This window comes from Meleagris gallopavo, chromosome 4 (genome assembly GCF_000146605.3).
Source record: "Meleagris gallopavo isolate NT-WF06-2002-E0010 breed Aviagen turkey brand Nicholas breeding stock chromosome 4, Turkey_5.1, whole genome shotgun sequence".
Taxonomy (NCBI): Eukaryota; Metazoa; Chordata; class Aves; order Galliformes; family Phasianidae; genus Meleagris; species Meleagris gallopavo.
Genome location: NC_015014.2, coordinates 31,054,876 through 31,076,892, shown reverse-complemented (window position 1 = coordinate 31,076,892; position 22,017 = coordinate 31,054,876). Strand labels below are relative to the sequence as shown.

The 22,017-nt window shown below is 39.3% G+C and overlaps 1 protein-coding gene across 2 annotated transcripts in view; it reads left to right on the top strand.

The window, feature by feature from the left end:
• The window catches only part of LOC100549159 (transmembrane protease serine 11E-like), a 40,036-nt gene that overhangs the window by 6,839 nt on the left and 11,180 nt on the right, over nucleotides 1-22,017 (top strand). For both annotated transcript variants that reach the window (XR_004159577.1, XM_031553076.1), the window contains exons 2-5: nucleotides 457-578; nucleotides 1,284-1,402; nucleotides 12,645-12,712; nucleotides 15,290-15,453. Coding sequence is in view for 1 of the 2 variants with exons in the window: in XM_031553076.1 (XP_031408936.1) it covers nucleotides 457-578; nucleotides 1,284-1,402; nucleotides 12,645-12,712; nucleotides 15,290-15,453 (473 nt within the window). In the remaining variant the exon portion in view is untranslated. The remainder of the gene's footprint in view (nucleotides 1-456; nucleotides 579-1,283; nucleotides 1,403-12,644; nucleotides 12,713-15,289; nucleotides 15,454-22,017) is intronic.

Sequence of the window (22,017 nt, the reverse complement as noted above, 5' to 3'; positions counted from 1 at the left end):
TATATATATATGTACTATACAAATAATGGGATGCTTTTTATTGACTTTGTTGCACAAAGGACTTCTGGGAGCAAAGGTGCTGTAATAACTGGCTTGTTTAACTTACTGAAAGTCTGCTTACATTGCTCTACGAGCATTCGCTTAGCTGAAAAATGAACATGGCAGTTTATTCTTAGAAATTTCCAGTCAGAGATCACATAAGAAAACTCTTACTGGGACTCATATGTAAGTGAGCCCGAAAAAAAACAAAGAAAAAGAAAAGTAAAAATCAAAGTCTACGCCAGGATTCTGAGACTGGCAAATCTCAGAATCTAGTCTTGAGTCATGGTTTCATTTTTAAAGATGTTAAATACTGCTGGGAAGTATCAACTGATGTTAAGGGAGAAAACTTTAGCATCTTCTTTTTTTTTTTCTTTTTTTTTCTTTTTTTCTTTTCTTTTTTTTTTCTTTTTTCAGAATACATCAACCAGCCATCAAAGTAAGACATCTCGAACCGTGGAAAATTGCTCTAATTGTTATTGGAACAGCACTGGCAGCAGCCATCACCATTGGTCTCCTAGTTTATTTTCTGGCGTATGGTAAGTTTTACTGAACTTACCACTGTTGTATTCCTGCCTTTAGTGCATCTCCTTTGTGCTTGTGGCACATAATGCTGAGATTTTGTTTTTCATCAGTCCACTGGATTCTCTGGAACTCTTTCCATCCTCATTTAGCATCTTTGCAGATCTCTTCTCAGGAGTATTTCCTGCTATGCAAGATGCTTAGGGCTGTGGTTTCTGTTGCCTTTCACTTGCTTTCACTCCTTTTACATCTTCCTCTTGATCTACTTCTGGATGAGATCAACATAGGAGCCTTCTAGCCTTTGTTAAGCAAGTGACAGCTGAACCTTCCACTCAATTCTACCTGTGTTGTTTTCCCATTCTCCTGCTCTAATCTCCAGCAACTGCATCCCAGTGTTGTGTGGACATGCTGGCCAGGAAGGAATGTAGCTCACCAGCAGGATGCTACTTGAGATCTTATGTGCATTGAGCCCAACAAGCTGCTCGATGGCCACAAAAGTAACTGCTGGAGAAACAGTTTTTTCTTTTTTGTCACTGCTCTGCCCAGCAGAACTGAGTTCTTGTTCCTGGGTTCCTAGCTTTTAGAAGTTTTATTTGAATGGATTGAGTACAAGTGAAAGATTATCCACTCCCCAGACATCTACTTAGTCACCTCCAGACCTTCTTCTAAGTTCATGGCTCTTGATGCATTGTGAGTATTGCCTGTTCCTCTTCTCTCTACAGATCAGAAGCTCTTCTATTACAGTGGCAACATAAAAATCACCAACATCCAGTACAGTAATGAATTGTCCAGACAGACCTCAGGAAGGTTTAGAGACCTGAGCGAGAGGGTTGAGAGACTGGTAAGTTGGTACTGTCAAGCCTTTCCTTTATTAAGGACTGTGTGATGATAGAAAAGCCTTTAATGTGGACAGCCATCATTTAGACCACAAGTCTTCAGTATGTCCTAAAACCCTGGGTAGCAGACGTGAGCAATAAGTAGCATTAAATTTGTGGTCATACTAGGCACACTAAACAGTCCCCCAAAAACTTGTTTTAGCACTTCATGTCTCTTTGTCACTGCAGTGGTGAGGTAGGTATTGATAATATTCTCAGTGTCCTCTTACATCAATGATAATTTGTCTGTGCCTTCTCTTTCCCTACCTTGAGCCTGACTTCTGTATGCCCTTACAAATATATGTACAGCACCAGGCATGCAAGAGTCCAACCACTCATGACAGAGTTCACCAGACACCAAATCATTCCCTTCTCCCTCCTCTTATACCTGGCACCACTTTCTGGCTTTTCTACTGCCCCACTGTCTTGAAGGGAAGCATGCTTTTACACCCTCTCCTTAATTGGGGGTGGAGAACTTTATCTGTCAGACTGCTACTGGTGTTGAGAAAACAATATGCAAGCCTTTTTCCTGCTTCTTTGGTATGTTTTGTTGGGAAATCTTCCTACAAATAACAGAGGGTGCTCATATGGAAATAAATAGATTGCAATTTCCTTTCTTGTTTTCTCTTTGAGACACTTCCCTACAGATGATAATTACAGAGTTTAGCTCTTTACAGCAATAAACATGTGATTGTGCTTGTATCTTTTTGTATTTCATTCATTAGAGTCTGATACATATCTCTTACCCCCTGTTTAGCAACCTTGCACAGATATTCAGTTAATAAGACACTCTTTTGCTCCCCACTATCATTTAATGTAGGGACATAATTTATTCACAACACACTGTGAATGTTGTGTTGGAGAAGTAGGATTTGACAGTGCTAGCATCGCTTCCTAGCTCTATAGCTGAGAGTCTTGGAGGTCTTTGTCAAGTTGTCCTCTTTTTTTGTACTTATTTCCTTTCTGCCCCCTTTTACTACCAGTTACTGTACCGTATTTCACAAGATCTGCTTCTGGTGCGTGTCTGTATGCATAGTCTTACATAAGCTGCGTTTATGCTACTACTTGACAGCTATTACCTAATAATTGCAGGCTTTTAACCTGATAGGACCATGGAGAGGGAATGTTCTCCCTGAGCAAGGAGATATTGTGCATTGCTAAGTTAGGAGGAAGGAAGGGGCTGGAGAAGTCTTTGAGGAACAACACTTGAGTAAAGTTGAATCCCTTTCTCCTGCATCATTGTCACCTTTTTTTCCCTTTTTTTTTTAATGTGACTCCTTCAGCAAAGAATCACCAATTTTAGCTAAGAAGTTCTTTCAGACAGTGTCCAGTACAGTCAGAATGTCCACTGAACCTGGCTATTAATTCAAGTACTTGAAAGAAGGTCAGTGCTTTAGAAACTGTTTCCTCTGTGTGCCCATAGTGACGATAAAAACCAGTGCTGGTTGAGCAGTGAGAAACATGATTTCAGAGTACATTAATTCTACCAGATGAGTAATATTGTAACTATCATACAGGAGACAGTTGCCTTTTGTTAATTCCTGTGACTTTTTTTTTTTTAACAAGTTAACTGTAATTCGGGCTTTAATTTTTACTTAGCTCTGTCAAAGTTAATGAGTTCTTAGCTTGATGAGACTGAGAATTGTCATAAGGTTTGTTGTGTTGTTTTTTTTTTTTTAGTGACTCCACACACTAATCAATAACAGTATGGTCTCCATGAGTCTGTTTCTGTCAAATGAAAACTCAGTGGTGATAAAAATCAAAGCAATCTTCCTAGAGACAGGAATTTTCTTGATTTCTTAGCAGACAGCTGCCTTAGAACATGTATGTTTTCATCATCATTGTTTTCACACCATCTTTCTAATAGAAGTGTAGATAGATGAGTTTGGATTTACCAAACCCCTCTGTAGTCCTACCCTAACTAAGTTCAGAGTTTTAGATGCCCAAGCCTTCCAGTCATCGTCAGTAGGAATGATACTTTAAGCTCATGTTGTGAAATAATGAGTCAATGCAGATAAATGTAGCATCTTTCACAATACTTCGTGTGCAGAGTGAACAGAAGTGAATCATCTCTGATAATCAAAAGCATTCAAATTATCTGAGTTAGTGCAACTCCCTGCTAGTGTTCCCTTCTCTGATCCCTCCCTTATGAAGCCTCCTTTGTTCCCAGAATAACCCTGAAAGGAATTCTTCCAAGTGTTGAAGTTTCTCCATGAAAAAGGTTTTTCATCCCATTGATAGGTCATCCCATGCCTTCCTTGATACCTGCAGAAAACATCCTAATGTTTGCTTTGATTTCCACAGCTGAATAGTAACACCCATTGTGTGACATTCCCAACTCTCTTATCTCATTGAAGGCGGGAGGGAGTGCAGGGAGATCATGCCAGAGAGCTGATGAAGCCAGTGTACCAGTCAACATCTCAGGGCTGACTGGAAAGTCTGGAAAATGGATTGTGGGGTGGAGCAGGGGGGACTGAGGAACAGATGATGAAAGCTGTCTGATTCTTGCTTGGCTTCATTTGAGTGGCCGTATGGGTTCCCTTTGTGCTCTCTTTCAAGAGCAAACCTGACTGAATGCCGCTGTGGAAAGAGATGTTCCAGTCTGCCAATCTCCTTGTTTTTCTGGCTAGACCAGTCATTCTTCCCTTCCTAGCCTAAAATGCTAAAATGTGCCAGACCCTTTGCTCTTGAACTGAATACGAAGGGCACATTTGCAGCCACTGTTTATTGCTTGAATGATCTGTGCACATATTAGATGCCACTGTTTTCCTACACTGTTGTACCTTCTGGTTTTCTCTAGTTCCTGTACCAGCTTTTTTTTTTTTCTTCTCCTACAAAATCTATTCATTCTCTTTTAGATTTCCCAAGTGTTCCATGGAGGCCCTAACCACCCTATTAGAAACAGCATCCCAAGGGAGATATCCAAAGCCCTGCTCTAAACTTTGCTTCTTTAATTAAGGATCCCCTGGCACCCCAAATTGCAGCTAGAGCTGAGACAGCCAGCTCTATATGGATCCAAGTGACTGGGATGATTTTGGACAGCAGTGCCAATTGCCTTGTGTGCAGGGAGAAAGATGGAGGTCCCTTGTCTTTGCCCATTGTGGAAAGCTTTGACACTAATGGAAGGAGTTGTGTGTTGAAGAGAACTGGAAATGAGCACTTCATTAAGACCTTCTTAAAGACAATTGCTTCAGACAAAGGCAGGCAAATGTTTAACTGTGAGAGACTAATGGATACTAAGCAACTATGGCTTGTGTCCCCTTCAATACATGGCTGGTTGCTCAACAGAGTAAATACCAGCCTTTACTCTGCTCACCAATGACTTGCAAATGTACCTATCTGCACTTCTCATCACAACAATAACTTTCTGATTTTTTTTCCTAGATACTGTAGGAGAAAGAGGGATGTCTATTTGTCTTTCAGATAGACTTTCCCCTCTTTGAGTACAGTCTACACCACCTTTTTCCTTTCCTGGAACTTAGTATCCCCCTGCTTGCCTACTTTTCTGGCCAACCTTTCTGTCAGGCTGCTTCTCCCTCCCCTAATCCATATGTCTGACTCTTGCATTAGGTACTGTACTCTCCCCTGCTTTTGGAGATCTGTCCTGACCAGTGTCCCATATTCTCTCCTGCTCTTTTGTAAGCCAGGCTGTGGGCTGGGTGGCTAGATGCTCTTTAGGTAGGAGTGTAGCATGGCTCCCTCCTTGACTAATTGGATTGCTGGGCAAGGTGTTTATTTTCCCTCCGTGAGTACCTCAAGCCACAGAGTGGACTGACATGGGCTTCCCTACCATCTCACCCTCCACAAGGTACCTGGGCTCTCCCTCTTGCCACCACCGTCTAAAACCAACATAAAACTTATTGTCTGGATCTGGGCAGAGGGGTTGGAGCTGACTAGTCCTTTGCATCCTCAGTGGCACAGTGCAGATTCTCAGCTGTTCTGGCACAAAATCACAGAATTGCAGGGGTTGAATCATAGAGTCCTACCCCTCTGCGGAGCAGGTTTCCTACAGCAGTCTGCACAGTAGGCATCCAGACAGGTCTTGAATATCTCCGAAGAAAGAGAATCCACAGTCTCCCTGGACAGCCTGTTCCAGTGCTCTGTCACCTTTACTGTGAAGAAGTTCCTTCACATGCTGGTGTGGAACTTCCTGTGTTTATGGCACATTTCAATTATGACCGAAGTACACCTCAGTTTTCCAGTCCCTAGACACCAATGTCCGTGCTGTACAGATGGGGAGCTGAGCTGGAGAGTTGAAAGGCCAAATCGATAAAGCTGCTTCAAAACCCAAGAAGAGGTCTCCTAGAGACAGGAAAGAATTATTCGAGTGTTTAGAGATGATCAGGAAAGGACCCACCTGGTCCCTTTCTTGCACTGAGGTTTCACGCATTACAATGTGTGAGTTTGTGTGGCCTTCTCTCTCAACTGTCATGTAAATACTTGACACCTCTGTGCTTTAACGCCCAATAGCCTTATTTGGCAATTAGATTAGCCTTCAACGAGACAGTTCTCCTAACCAAAAGACTAGCTGTCTGCTTTATATTCAATTATAAACTTGATGTACTCCTGATTTGTGTTGTGAATAGCTTACTTTCACATCTGCAGAGCCAAAGCTAGACATACTGGCTATGTTTTCCATCTGAGAGAAATTCAGATAGAGCCTAACTTAGAAGTCTAGCAGGGGGAGTGGGTATATGAGACTCCTCTTGTACAAGACTTGGCTTTTTTTTTACTGGTCAAACATGAGACACATCTTCCTAGGGAGTGAAACAGTATATCTGGAAGACAGAGAAAGGTGAAACAGGTGCTTCAGAGCCAAGAACTATCTGTAGAGTTGGTTGGAACTGTATACAAGGTGTTTCTGTCACACCTTCCACATAGGTGTTAAGGTACATATAGATACAAAACTCTACAGATGTGCACCAGAAGTTGTTTGTTTGATCGGTGCCTTGTGTTCCTTGGGTCTAGAGGTCAACTCGATAAAAGCAGATATCTAAGCCAGCAGGTTTTTGAAACAGTTCTTAAGACTGCATTTGCTCTGAGAGACCAGGCTGCGAAGGCTGTAGTGGCTAACATGCTGAACATGCCCTGAGAAATAGAGTGTGCTCAAGTTCAAGGGAGCCTAACTGGACTTTTCTTTTTAACAGCAAATTGAAGCAGTGGTCACTAAAGGTACCGTGTAGCTCCATTTCCTTCTCATACTGTTCCCTGCTTACTCCCTCTGTCTTTGTAAATTGTACGTTTTTCCCTTTCAGCCACTGAAACACAGAAGGAAAATGAAGATAGATTGGTTTAGATCACAGAATAAGAAATTATGGTAGCTTCAGCAGCCAAATCTTTCCAAAGATTTTCAGAGGAAGTGTCCTGCAGCACCAAAGTGAATTAAATAAGTACGTTGCTGTTTGTAACAAGTTTCAAAAGAGATTTCATAGTGTTTTCAAATATAACCCCAATGTCTTTATTTAAAATGAAGCATTGCTAGGCACAGAATATGCTCATTGAAGTATCTGCTTAGTACTGATAAAAGGTGCAAAGGTCAGAATTTCAACTGAAAGTTTTCCTTGTTGTTATTTAAAAGTATGGTTGTTCTAGTAAACACAGAAAAATGAAGCTTTCTAATGAATAATATTAGAGATTTTCTTATAATACTCTCCTTTCTTTCTTTTTCTCCAAAATAGCGTATGTTGAAAAAAAAAATTATCCTTTTTTCTTCATATGAAGTATCTTTAAGGAGTACTGGGAGGAGCAGTCCTAAAATAAATGTAGAATATTTCACAGCTTCTGTTTGAAAAGCTCATTTTAAGGAACTGCTTCCTGCAAAAACAAAGTATTGTCCTTGGTCTGGCAGGATACAATAAGGGTGCCCTCTATGGGTGACCAAGGTTGGAAACAAAGCAGAAAGCAGCTTTCCTCATTAATTCTGCCAAGTGGGAAACATGGCAGCATGCCAGTAGGCAAGGTGATAGTTTGACAGCTTGTTTGTTTAGCTCTGGAATTAGAGGTTGAGGCTGAGCGCTGCAGGTGTGGTCTTAAAGACATAGGTGGAATGCTGTTGTGCAGAGAGAGGAAACAAACCTTCTCTTTTAGAAATTCCCATTGAAATCAAAAGAAGACAACTGCCAGTAGAAGCATACGCTATGTTGCTTTTGAAACTGAGAAGCTTTCTTTTTGTTGACTTGTTTCCAGTTCTTGTTTTCACAGGAAAAGGAAAAAAAAAAAAAAAAAGGAAAAATATGATGTTCTTTGAGATGTTAGTGGGAGCTGATGCAGTGTAGTATGGGAAGCTGCAGTTGAATAGTCTTCATCACCAGTAAGATTTGTCAGTTTGAAATCCACCTACCTTAGAAGCATGAATTTGCAAGATGAAGTGGTTACAGTTATCAACAAACTGCCTAATATTTCTTTAAATTTAATGCAGTGATACTTTAACTTCTTCATGCAATGTGATTTTCTTAAGTTATACACGTACAAACTAATTTTTGTTTTGTCCCCTCTCCCCCATCTTGGTTAATCAAGGCAGAAGATCTAATAAGCATATACTGGGTTGCAAAATTATTACACTCTCCACTCTTCCCAAAAAATAACTCAAATTCAGATCCAGTATGTAGCAAGAAAAAAGGTATAAAATGAGCACAAGGAAAATGAATGTGAACGTGAACTGGAAAAAGGAATTCAAAATGAAATAAAGGGCAGTTACTGTTAGTGTGTATGACTAAGGGTAGAATCTTATCTTAATTATAGACCCGTGATCCAGAATTACTGCATTGTTTGCTGATAATTAAATCAATGAAGTGATTAAAGATGTGAGCTGATATCACTGAGATCAAAATCTGACTGGTCAAGAAAGAGGTTGTTTAAAACATGGTGTTGTCAAGAGGGAGAATCCAATTTCAGTACTGTACTTGAGTGATCAGTATCATTTGGGCAGTTGTAGCTTGACTGTATGGCTATTGAGATATTCTAGATTTTCTAAAAGTAATCTTATCCTAAGATCTGTTTGCTTATATATTTCTACTTCTTACATATTACTGCAGCTTAAAAAACAAAGGAAACAGTAATTTTCGTGGGAAAAGTTACCTTTTGAAGGGCTGAAAAAAAAGCCCTTCTCTGTACTTATGCCTAGGTGGATTTCTCTCCAAATTTGGATTTTTCTGGAAAATCTCTTCTCCTAGTGGACAAAATTTCTGTTGCAGTGTGAAAGTTTTGGGAAGATAATTATGGACAATTGAAAGCTGTGAGTACAGATGGGAATACTTACATGACCTTAATTCCAGTTGTTGTTATTACATGGCTGTAATGAAACTACTGCCATGGCATTCTTTTTAAATTGGTTACACTAGAGATGAGTACGATCCTTTAAATCCTGATGTTATACCAGGTATTAGCTCTCTTAATTTCTTCCATCCCTGTTATTTCTCTGGCACCTGTTGCCAGAACTGTTCAGCTGAGCTCATTTAAGTGCAAAGTCAGTGTTTACTTCTTAGCTTTAGCCGCTGGCTAATTTAAACTCTGAAGAGTTTATGATGATGTTTGCAGGTGCATGGGATCACACTGTTCTTGCCCGCCATGCTGAGTATGACACAACTGTCTTTGTATGTGTGGTTTCTGATAGGAAAGTTTCAGATCTTCTGGTTTGTCAGAGGCCTGCAGATTAGTACACTCACTCTCCTTCAGATCTGTTTTCTTCACCTCAGGCAAGCAATGTGGCTGTAGAGTTGCCACTGCTGTGAGTAATAGGTATCTCTGTTTCTAAAGGGATTATAATGTCTACATCTTGGTTGAGGACTGCCAGGTTCACCTTCTCTTGTAATCCCTTTTCATCCATCTTTTTCCTGCACTCTCTTCCTCTCATCTCTGGTTGGGCTCTCCACTAACCACTCAGCTGAAACCTGTGTAGGAGATATGTCAGGCTTCCAAGCAAGCTTCCAGCAGGCTTCCTGCTGCTTGATGGTCAGATGGCTGCTTGGACTCTCAGCAGGCTGGGCTGTACACTGGATGCAAATTGGCTAGTGAGTTAGATGCTAGGTACAGAATTAACACGACTGATAAGTTTAATTTGTATTGTATCATTACTATCAAATACTGAAGAGAGTCACTGAACTAGGCAGCACATTCTAGTTTGAAAAACTGTTAAATAACTGACAATAATTTTTACATCCTAAAGAGCTAACAAGACAGAGCGGAAAATGTAGTCTGAAGATAGGTGTAGAAGAACTAAACTGGCAGCACGCGGAAGAATGGTAATACAGAGTAGCAAGAAGATTCGCTCCCAAACCTAACGAATGCCTTTGAGCGTCCCAGTAGCACAATTCAGTAGGTTCAGCAAATGTATCAGAAGAGAGTCTAGACCCAGCTACAATCTGGACAATCACCGCCGAAGTCAGCCTCATCTCATAGTGAACAATCTGATTGCTGTCACACATGACCTACTTCCAGAGCTTGCTTTTCTTTCGGGTCCCAGGGAGGCAGGGTGTATCTGCTGACTCTGACGTCACAGAAAACTCTCTGGGTTCAGAGGGTTGGCCCTGCTGACATGATGCGACATAGGAAGAAGAGGATGATGAGATAGAGTTACTCAAGTTAGAATAGAAAAACAAATCTTGTTCATCAAGGTGTAAAACAACTTCTGGCTGTACAGAATAAAGAAGAGACTGCTCTGTGGCTGGATTTGTGGAAGAGTGGGAATGTTTTGCCCTTTTCTTTTGTTTTTGTTACTACTACTGTAGTAGCATGGAGAGGCCAAAGTTCAAGAATGACGTCCAGTTTGAGAAAATTTTACTGCATAAAGTTTTAATTAAAAAAAGGAAAAAAGAAAAAAAAAAAAGAGGATTTGAAATTGAATTAGCAAAATACTAGGTTACATTACATTAAACTAATTGTCAAACATCTTGTTTGAACAAATGCTAAAATAAAATCTGTCACAAAAATACTGTTCACTTGAAAGAAGCAGTACTTTGCACTTTAAGAATGATTAGACTTTGTCTGCAACAGTGGCTGTCACCATTCACCAGCTGCTAAACAAGGGCCAGAAAAACAGGCAAGATGCACTTAATCAGTGGTGAAATGAAGGGATCTGAATATAACAGCATCTCCTTTGAATGGCTGCAATCAAAACAAAATGCTTAAAATGACTGTAGATGCTTCACCCATTTAGGCCTGGGTCCCACCTAGTTACTGAACGAAGTTCTAGTTGCTTTTGCTTCCAGACTTATTACTCAGACTGAAAAGAAAGCTGTAAGCACGCTGCAGAAAAATGTTTATTGTTGGATATGGGTGTGAAAGGTTTTACCAGGAGATTTATGGTAGAAATATGAGGTAGGCAATTTTCTTTGTGAGTTATTTTTGGCACAAATCTTTCTAGTTTTTTTCCTCTTATATAAGTTCTACATGAATATAAAGATAACTGCTAATGATTCAGGTTTCCAAAATCGTTGTTGAAGGACGGAGTATGTCTGGGATAGATTCATGTTTGTCAGAAGTCATTTCATCAGCAGAGTGAGAGTTAGGGGCCACAGCACTGAGATTTGGCAAGCATGCCTGTCCTGATAAGATATAGCAACTTACAAAAGTGAAAAAAAATACCAGATTAGGTTTGAAGATGTTAAAGACTCTGTGGGGATCACTAGAAAAGAAAAAAAATAAATTAAAAAAATTGGTGCTTTTATTCTATTGGTGATGTAGTACTAAGGCAAATCCGAAGATGGGGAAAATTAATGACAGTTTTGTGCTAACACAGTAATCAGAGAAGCATTTAAATTTGTGACATGAAATATAAGTAAAAATAATCAATATTTTGTCCGAGGGCAAATACTTCCAATAACCAAAGGCCATGGATGGGGGAAGCAGGCTTTAGAATTGAAGGAAACAAAATACTTTATTCTTTATTTTTAAATATACGTCTCATGAAGGGCAGTGATAGCAGTGAGTAATGAGCACATTGGCAGTATAAATTCCATTTTACATATACAGTAGCTTGTTGCAGTTGATATCTGTCCACTGTATTTTTTTTCTATGTAACTGTCTGTTCTTCCAAATGCTGAAGTAACTTCAGATAACTGTCAGTAACAGCAAGATTTCAACTCAGTGTATGACTATGAAGTACTTTTATTTTTTTCTGTCTGCTGTATCCTTCTCAACTTAGTATCACTCAAAAATAGGCAGTTTTAATATTGAAATTATTCTGTATGTATCAGTGTCTGGCTTCATCTTAGAACAACCAGGGTTGGAAAGAGGGGCTTATGTTCTCTGGGAGGAATCATCCCCAGATTTCTGATTTATTTGCTTTTTTCAGTATTAAGACTTCATCTGAACTTTGAGAACTCTGAAGACTTGGTTCTGAATCAAACTGCCTGAGTGGGCTCAAGCCTACAAAAAATTAAACTTCCATGATTTTGTTAAGCATTCTTAAGTTGTTTTGTTTTTTTTTCCTTGTTAACACATTTGACAATTCTAGGGTGTATACATTTGATTTGCTGGGTCTTCCTGGTACAAGGAACTGCATAACTCAGTTGTGACTTTGTTGTTTCTCAATACTTCAGTGATCCTGAAGTATTCCTGGCAGAATTTCATGCTCTGTTATATCATGCTGCATTGTCTCACGCTGATCATGCAATCTTGAGACAACATTCAACCTTAAGCAGGATGTGGTTAAGCTGATACCAGCAAAGATGTCATTTTGGGATTGATTCCTTATGCTCAGAAGTTATAAAAACAAGTTCTAAACTTCCTCTTTCTGATGGTAAATCACAACAGTGATTGGAAGTGCATAGAATTTGACATCACTGGTATCCTTGGTCCTGTAGAAATCTATAGCAAAACTAAACATTCTATCAAAAAAGATGCCTACAAGAGAGGTTTGATGCAGTACTACATCCTTTCTGTAAGCAGCATTTTGGATGCTTCATTTGGAAAGATTGCTGTAGTGTGTTTCCAGAATGCTTATAAATATCCCATTGTGCCTAGGAGTAAATGGAACAGTGATCTAGTGGCATAATGATGTAGTGTGCCTTAGGTTAAATGGGGAACAGCTGAGGGAAGTCTGTCATTGTGTTAAGAGGTTGGGCTAGATGTGTTTCTGTGGCTCTGCAATCTGTGATTTTGTAACTGAATGTTTTTTTCTGAATGCTCCTTCCAGCAAAACATTCCATTGTTGTTGTTTTCTGGTTTGTTTTTTTTTGTTATTAACTTATATATTTTTTTTTTCAACAGATGGACAAGACATTTCACAATTCCATTTTAAGAAAAAAGTACATCCGCTCACGCTTAGTCAGAGTAAGGTATGTAAGATTCTAAAGAACACATACAGATGAGATGTAACTAAATGCTCACCAGACACAGCTACAGAGCCGTTGATATGATTCAGTGTGGGGAGTCTTATGTATGTCCAGAGCACAATCTCTAACTAAGCATAATCTTAAGCATAATCTTAATATTTGGATCTTGGTGCAGAAGATATATTTCAGTCAGTCCAAACTCTGTATTAGGTTGTGCTTGAATCTTCAGTAAGCATTAGCTAATAAAACAGATATAACTTCAGCTATCTGAAAGTTTAAAAAAGAAAAAAAAAGGACATTTTAAATAAAACTTTCACAATAATGCAGATGTTATGATGTCATTTTACTTTTACAATTGCTACTCTGGTAATACTGTCAAGTAAAAATCAATATTGTTGTGCTGGTTAGGAAGGGCCCTCTTGTCTACTATTGGATCTCCTAGAGAGAGCATAAGCAGGTGCCTAGGGAGGAGCACCAGCACAGGTTAACTATTTCAGAGGTTTTTGCTCCTCCATATGATATCTATCTCCAGCTGTTTACCATTTGGGATTTCCTGAAGTGGTTGTGGTTTATCTGCTTGACAACCCTCAGTAGAGGTCTTTTCTGAGGACTTGTCCAATCCTGGACTCCTTGCACCTCCATCCTTTAATAAGGAGTTTCTTGTGAAAGCACCACCTCCTTTGGACCATTTGATGGCCTGTAATTCTTATGCTGAAGGAAGTGGTGAAAGTCAATTTCCATTCCTCCTCTCTGCGCACCTAGTGGTATCAGACACTTCCCTTTTTGCTTCTGAATTCCATGAGTTCTGCTCTTTTTTGAAAACTCTAATATGCTCAGCAGTTCCTTGCAGGAGCTGTTTCTTCTTGCCTTGCTCTGAATCTCTGCTCTGCCACTTTTTGCGATGAAGAGATTAGGGATTATGGTGGTGAAATGATGTTCTCTTGTTTTGCTTTATTCTCTTTTTATTTGCCACTAATACCTAGTGTTTGATCTCTCCTTGTAGTTCTTCTGTCTGTGAAATCCTAGCTTCCGCTTTATCTTAGCTTAACTCCCAGCTAAGCGTAACACACAAGTCATTATTTGAGTATTTCAATGTAACTTTGGGAATGTTTTCAGATACTGGCTACAGTGTTGTAAATGTAGACAAGATGGCTTAAGAGAGAGGCCAATATGCAAGGAGAAGTAATACCCTTTGCTACTTTTTGTTCCCAAGGACAGGTTGAGGTGCTCGCTGTGAAGTTTGTGATGCTGGGTGCATGACCTGTGCACACCAAAGCTTATTTGCTTCTTCAGATATCACTTGGCCTAATAAAATATATTATTTCTTTCTGCAAACTTCATACCTCTCTAAGTGCTTAGACTGCAAGCTTTCCTAATCAGAGTCATTCTTGTCAACTTGTTTGAAAAGCATTATTTTTGGTTCAGAAGAAGCAATGCATTAGTAAGAATATCCACCGTTTACCAATGAAGACAGAATATGTCTTGATAGGTGTCTTTGGCTCTGGATCTTTGCTATATAGAGAATGATTCAAGGCAGGCTGTATTTACCTGAAGGTTACAAGAGGTGTGGTGTACTTGCAAGAATTGATACAGTAATTCCAGTGTGGCACAGCACAGGAAGAGGAGTGGGGGGGGAGAGGTTAAGGAACACCTTAGAAATGCAAAGCAACACCCACATTTGGATCAGATAATATCTGGAGAATAAACAGAGTAGCAGTCATGCTGAAATTGGCACTAAGGGAAAAAAACGCCTGTTGGAAAGTTCACATCTAACTAGCTACTAGGCCTCAGTTACAAGATCCTTGAGACAAGTTGAGTGCTGTCTGCTCAGTTAGGAAGCACCCAGCATACCATGGTGGGCTAATAATGCTGGCCTTTTCATTACCCTTCACTGGCAATAGCAGAACTATCTGTTTTGTTTTGGTGCATATTCTTTTCCACTATCATAAGCTGATTACATGATTTGTGCATAAGCTACTCACTTTCTGCTAATTTTATTTTTTCTTCATATAATTACAACTGTTCCAAGCAGTGAGATATAACTGGAGGACCTTCTCTTTCACTTCTCTGTTTTCACCCAGGAATGTCCAAGCAGATAGTCTGACTTTGAGTGAGGCTGCAGTGCTGAAAATTAGGTTGACTACTTTCTCTTCTTTTCTTAGCTACCTTTTTGATGGCAGTTGGAGATTTTTTTCTGTGAACATAAAGGTCGCTGGAAAGGTCTCTCTAGATACTGATAATTGTCTGATGTTTCAGAAGTACTGTATGTCCAGCTTTTCATTGCAAGCAAATCAGTTCCATTCCCTCCTGTTCTTGCATCAATGTGTGGTCAGTGACTGCTTTTTAGACCCCAGGACTATAAAACTGGTCAGGCCATTTATTCACAGAAAACATCATGCCTTGTATTAGTCTAAGATACACTGGACAATTCTTGGATTTCTTTTAATAGTCCTCTCAAAATAGTACAAAACATTCAAGTATGTATTTAATTCTCTGTTACATTGCTGTTGCTAAGATGAAAACTAAGAAATGTAAAAATGAGCTGAAAGTAACCAGACTGTGCTTTGTTTGTTTTTGTAGTCCAGATGCTGATGGCATGGTGGCAGAAGCTTTGCTCACATTCTGGTTCTCTGCCACGGATTGCAAAGAAGCACTGCGCAAAAGAGTTGAAAGGATCTTATGGAGGGGCCTGAAAAAATACACTGGGCCCCTGCGAATAGATGTCAGATCTTCTACTGTCTCAAGTAAGGATATTACTTCTCTCTTAAATCTAGTTATTGTTCTATTCTGATTGATTTAACTTGATTTTTCCATCAGGTAAAGAGTGAAAGCCTCACCACAGTGGTACATAGTGGTGCAAACAAACATGCTCCTTTGGTCTTTACATCCCTAGGGAGCCTGGAAGTGTAAAAACTATGCCTGGATGTCAGTCCTTGTGAGGAATGCACACGCATTGGGAAAATTCTTTTTCAAAATTCCTTTCAGATTCCTAGATTAAAGAAAAAGAAAGGAAGAGTGTTCCTATCGATGTGACCTCTCAGGTGAGGATCTGGCCCTTTCTTATGAAATTGGCATCTGACTGATGTGAAGAGTAACAGCACTATTAGTGATTGATTTAGTGATTTACTGAACAGATAGTGACAGGCGAGTTTTCTCCTTCGTGCTTCTACAATTCTGATCTGTTTGAGAATTTTTCTGTAGGCTCTGCACAAGACTAAGCTTTATTTATTAGTTAGCATTTTTTCTGTGAGTCAGACTTTTCAAGAATGAGTTGCTGGTCAAAAGGAAGAGGCAGATTCTTGCTTCACTCGTTTTTGCAGTTCTTCTGCTTACTCCTAACACAACAGTGACAGTACAGTACATGGATACGTATACTTCCTGATTGCTTGTTCATGCTAGACTACTTAAGCCAGCAAAGGTGCAAGGAGGGAGGCCAGACAGCTTTGTTGAAATGAACAAGAATCTTGGGCTAAATCCCATGCTGGATGGATCCAGGCTTCCTCTCACTCAAAAATGATTGAGAGCAACCATTTGTTTTGTCTCTTGGTGCTTGAGGTGGGGAGTGTAGAGAAATTCAAATATGAGTGTCATATGCCCATTGTTTCTTGATGGGCCAATCAGTCCTCATTATTGGGATGGCTCACAATGGTAAATGTCATCCCTATGGACAAAGAATCACCACTTATCTTATTCCTTACAGGTAGAAACAGCATGTAGCCATAAACCAAAGAGACTGAAAGAGTGCTGTTGTTGTTTTTTTGTTTTGTTTTTTTTTAAAGTGGTTGAATCATGACTTACTAAATCTTAAAATTCTAGTTTAGTTTGACTTGCTTAAGGGATAAAATTGGAAAGAGTGCAAAGGTGATTGTTAGAAATAAATGTGATCTTCTCATCAGGTTACTAACTATTTATATTTAATCTGGTAAATGAGAGAAGTGGTTCAAAACTCTGTATTCTTGACTTTGAACTGCACCAGCGCTACTACAGCAATACATTAGTTGCTAGTTAAAAAAATTAGCTGGTACAATTGAATCACAGTGTTTTCATTAAATATTTGGTTTCAGATAAAGATGGCATCTCAATGTTGCTTTGATAAAGTTGTGATAAACCTCCTGTTGCTTTAATTGGCTGTCCCATCTTAACCATAAAACACTGACTACATAGGTCTGTTACTCAGGACAGGACTAGCATTGTGCAACTGATACAAAGGTACATAAACAATACCCTGCCGTTTCTAGAAGACAACAATACAATTTGGGTCTTTCTTTGCTCAGAGTATTTTAGCTGTGTTATGAGTCTTCAGCAAGCTATATTTGGCAGTGCCATTTAAGAAAATGATGTTGACTCAAGTGGAGAATACAGGAGCTCTCCTATACTTTCTGAGGAAATTAATGTCTCAAATACAAAGTTCGTCCTCCTTCCCCACTCTTGAAAGAAGTGACACTTTACAACAGATCCCAGAAGTCCAGAGAGGTTTTGCATTTTCAATTTCTCTCTGTCCAACTCTAGTATTTAAATCAAGGACAGTTGAGAAGCCCTGTAAGGGTTCATGCTCTGTATTACTTTTCTAACTTATGCTTCACTATAGCTTTGATGGTTTTGCCAGCTGGAATCCTTGCTTATCTTGAGGCAGTTCTAGAACTTTTTCATAACAGTTTCTAAAAAAATCATTAGACCTTTCAGTGTAATCATCTTATGAAAATATTCTAATTTGGGGGTCATGATATAGCATAGCTTAGGTAAGCATAGCTAACTAGCTGAAGAAATCCAGGTCAGGCACTTATTTAAATGGCATGCTAGGAGGGTCTGATAAGGAGAATGAGTAAGTCTTCCTCCCAGCATCTGATCTAATCTTGTTATTCAACAGTGTCTCAACTTGCACTTCACTCAAAAGTGTTTGCTTTTTGGGGATCAGATCCAGCAAACTGCTTGCAGATTGGGTGCAGGCTTTGAATCTGCAAGCTGCAGTCCAGGGCAAAAGCACAGAATTAGTCTGCCAGCCAAGGGTTTTGCTTTCCCTCTTTATTTCAGAGGATGGGGAATAAATAGCTTTGGGGAGATAAAATCTAAACTGATGATGTTTAGAGGTTTTTTGTTGGTTTTGTTTTGTTTTTGAAAAACACAGAAGGTGGATAGCATTGATGTGAAAATACAGCAAGTATGTAAAACAAACAAACAAAAAGGCAAAATAATATCGTTTCTATTTTGTATCATCATTAAACAGTTAATGGTCTTTATATAAGGCTGGAAAAAAAAATGTTCTTGGGATGTCTTCACATGTGTTATTACTGGAGTTCCTGTTCTTTTTTTCTTGTTCAGCTTACAGTTCCTAGACTCCTAGCCAACTATGGTGGTATTTCCAGATATCAGCTATAGGTCTAAGAGGAATGGAAACTGATAGAGATTTATGCACTTGCATCCAATGGAATTTTTCTGTCTAAATATTTTCAGTGAAGAATCAAATGAAGTCCTAACTTCTCGGAAGAGCCATGGAAAGGCAGCAGAATGAGATGTCAGGTCATGACTGATATAGGAAAAACCCAAACTAGGACTTGCTCTTCCACTGGCACTGAAAGAAGGTGTTACAGTTTGTCCTCTATATAGTTCTGGCACCAAAGAGATAAGGCTGTTCTGTTTTTTTTTCCCCAGGATTTCCTGGTTAGAAGTAGAGTCACCTCACAGCCTGCATCCCTGTTAGGCAAAGTATAGAGCAGCTTGCCAGCCTATTTTCCTTTGCCAGGTAGGTTGGAAGTCTCTCAAAAAGTGTTTTTGGGAATATACTCTTGACGTCAGAAAGAAACTGGTTGCAAGATCACTGGCACTGTTCAAAGTGAGTAGGAAGTATTCCCATCTATCACTCAGCCAAGGGTTTTGACCATGAACAATGAGTCATGAATTGGTTTTGATCAACAAGTCAACTGTTATTATTTCTATTTATTTGGCATCAGGTACTTACTAAAGCTCCTTGCAAAGTACAGAGCCTAGGAAATAGATTATTTCTTCTTTATCAAGTCTTATTTGGGAGACCTTCAGATAAGTGTCTGACCTGAATTACTGAATAATGTTTAATCAAGTTGTAGCTCAAAGAATATATCAGACAATCTTTGCTTTGCTTGTACTTGATATCTGTACAACCCACAACAGCATCCTGGGGTAGTAGAACAGGATGTGCATCAACACATTGACAAATACAACAGAGATTCAATTCAACATTCCCCGACTTGGATGATGTTACCTTGGCACAAGGTGGTTTGCAGCAGTTTACAGAGCCTGGCTGAAATGGGAGACACTGAAATGTATTTTAAAATGAGTATTTTTGCAGAAACTGAGCCATGCATTAAAAAGACTTAAGGAATAAAGCAGCTTCATGAATGGTGGGTTCTCCTGTATGCCTAAGGGAAGGAGACAGTACTTGAAATAGAGCAGGTAAGTCATCAGCAGCTGTTAGCCTTTGCTGGGTAGTGGCAGTGTAGCTCACAGTCTTGCTCCAGTAATGTGACTTGCCTCCTCTGTTCATGCCAGGCTTACATTTCACCCTTCACAGTGACAGACAGTACTACAAAGCCATTGCTGACCCCACAATTTGAATTTAAAGTAGAATTTTAAACATTGTGATACTCCTTTCTTTAAACTGGAACTATAGTTCCTGTGTAGCTAACTGAAAAACATACAAAAAATGTATTTTCCTTGATAGCAATGATGTTGTTACTTTAGTTTGGATGAGATGAAAGGAAAGTGAATATATGCTGTACTGGAGATGCCATAGGGCATGACTTGTAAATGAGGATTCCAGCATATGTTATTGGCTAATGAATCCTCTAGTCCAAAAGCATGTATGTATTGTCATGCATGTGGCTTCAGTGAATGTCTGACAACACAAGGCATGTTATTTTCAAGCAGGGGAATGTTTATGAACTAAAGAATCATTCATCCTTTGTAAGGAGAAGATTATTACCAATTTTGGACCTATAAATTTCCGTGAGAGATGGGCTATTATATGGAGAATAATTAAGATGGAGTTGAAGGCAGCAATGAGGGGAAGTCGCAGATATTAGGACAGGCCTTGTGGACAGGAGCAGGGAGGGAAGGGAAGGGTGACAGGGACAATGAGAGGTACAAAGCTTTTGTCTTGTCCCTACCAGGTTAACTCTTCCCCGCTGAAGGAATGAGAATTGCATCACTTGTCTCTAAGTTATGCTTGCTACTTCCACAAGGGTGCTTAACTCTAAGGAAATTACTCCCTGGAGTCTCAACAGGAATTATAGCAATGCTAGTAGGAGTATGTTTTAGGTTGTGTGCAATATGTATCCACAGAAGAGCAAATTATTATTGATGAGCCCAGAGCACTCATGTTTTGCTGTATGTCAGGAAACTTCTGCATTTCCTTTCATTTATGTTTTTTGGAACGTGGTTGAGTCTGTCACTCTGAAGGACTGATCTAATTCCTATCTTACTCCAGTACCTGGGGCCTTCGTGGTCATTGAAATAATTGAAGAGCATTAGGGTAGAGATATTAGAATCATAGAGTCACCAAGGTTGGAAAAGACCTCCAAGATCATCCAGTCCAACCATCCACTTACTGCCAATATTTCCCCACTAAATCATGACTCTTAGTACAATATCTAAACATTTCTTGAACACCTCCAGTGACTCCCCCACCTGGCTGGGCAGCCCATTTCCTGCACCTGACTGCTCTTTCAGAGAAGAAATTTTTCCTAACATCCAATGTGAATTTTCCCTGGTGCAAGTTTTAAAACTAGCGGTTACATTATGGTACATAGAAAACTACAGTTGGAAACCTTTAAATTAATTCTTGTGGAAATTAGCATTTGTGAAAATTAAGTAATTGTCCTGGTGTTGGATTCTTGAAACAGCTTTCTTATCTCTTTAATTTTGCAAGTCTCTCAGACAGTTTCCCCACTGAAAACACATGATGTCCTTTAGTAATGCATTTGCTTTCCTTGTTTAAACCTCTTCAGTGTAACGTCTCCTCCATTTGATTCACTCAGGGTTCTGGTTATTTCCCCTTTGATGTAAATGCTGGTCTCCATGACTAAATTAAGTGAGGCAGTGGACACAAGATGTACTCTTCTAATGCTGTAATGCTAATGTTACTTGAGGCATAACAAAGAAAGCACATCTTATTTTCTGTAGGAATCTCTGAATCGCTTTGAGAGGTGTGGTCACATTCACTCTGCAGTTAAGTATGAACCTGTGAACGTTTAGATGGTTTTGAAATAGGACCACAGGCTTTGGACACTGAACTCCTTTAGAAATCCTTGCCTTAAGTGGCTGTTGTTTATAGGCAATTACCAAAATCAAGCTGCTTTCCAACTTTTGTTTACTCCCCTTTCCCTTCCATGCTTGCTCAAATGTGTATTCAGGAGTAAAAATAGGATATTAACTGATAATAATCCTAAATAATAACTGTACCAGGTCACTTTTCTCATTCATATGAAACTGAGACCAATAACTTCCGTGTATCCAAAGATTGAGCTAACTGTATATACAAAATAACTATATTTACTGATCATCCAGTTGGAGAACAGGGCCCTCTTTTGAAAGATTGTTTCTCTAAGCCATATTTCAGTAGATTGCTGTGATTTTAATTTAAACATGAGTTTTCTCTTATAAGTTGAGCAAGCTTTAATTTAATAGCGTTAATAGCGAGTTCCACTTGGCAGGTAGGCAATGCATATTCAAGTTGAACTTGTTCTTGTTTACAGTGGAAACCTGAACACTGTTTTCCTAAATGCAGTACAAATAACTTTTTTCAGCCGTATGTGGCTGGGATGAGATATGAGGTTTTAATTGTTACTAATTGATGCTTTTTCTTGGTAGTACAAACGACTAGGGACAACTAGTAAATGAGCAGGGCTGAGAAAATCATCTTGTGCCTCGCAAGGCATGGCTTGCAACATACTGGCTGGCATAGTCTGAACTGGTGTGCTGTTGGCTAAGCTTGACAAAAATGTCAAGTAACAAATGAAGGCAAGCCCCCCATGAGGTGAGACAGCAAACAATCTGTTTTTTTTTTTCAGAAGTATCATGCAACTCAAAGTGTTTCTGCTTTTGATGGTACCTACTGTGGGTTCAGTTGATCTGAAAGTTATGTCAAATCAGGTTTTACAGGTCTTACACATGCTCTGAGCTTGGGATCATGGTTTTGAGTCCAGAGGAGTCCAGAGTCTTTGAGTCCTTAGTTTAATCTCTGTGATGTGTTCCCAGATTTTGTTGCTACCTGCTTTTGCCTCTTAAGGACTCCCTTTATTTTGTGGAGGTTTTTTTTGGTTTGTTTTTGTTTGTTT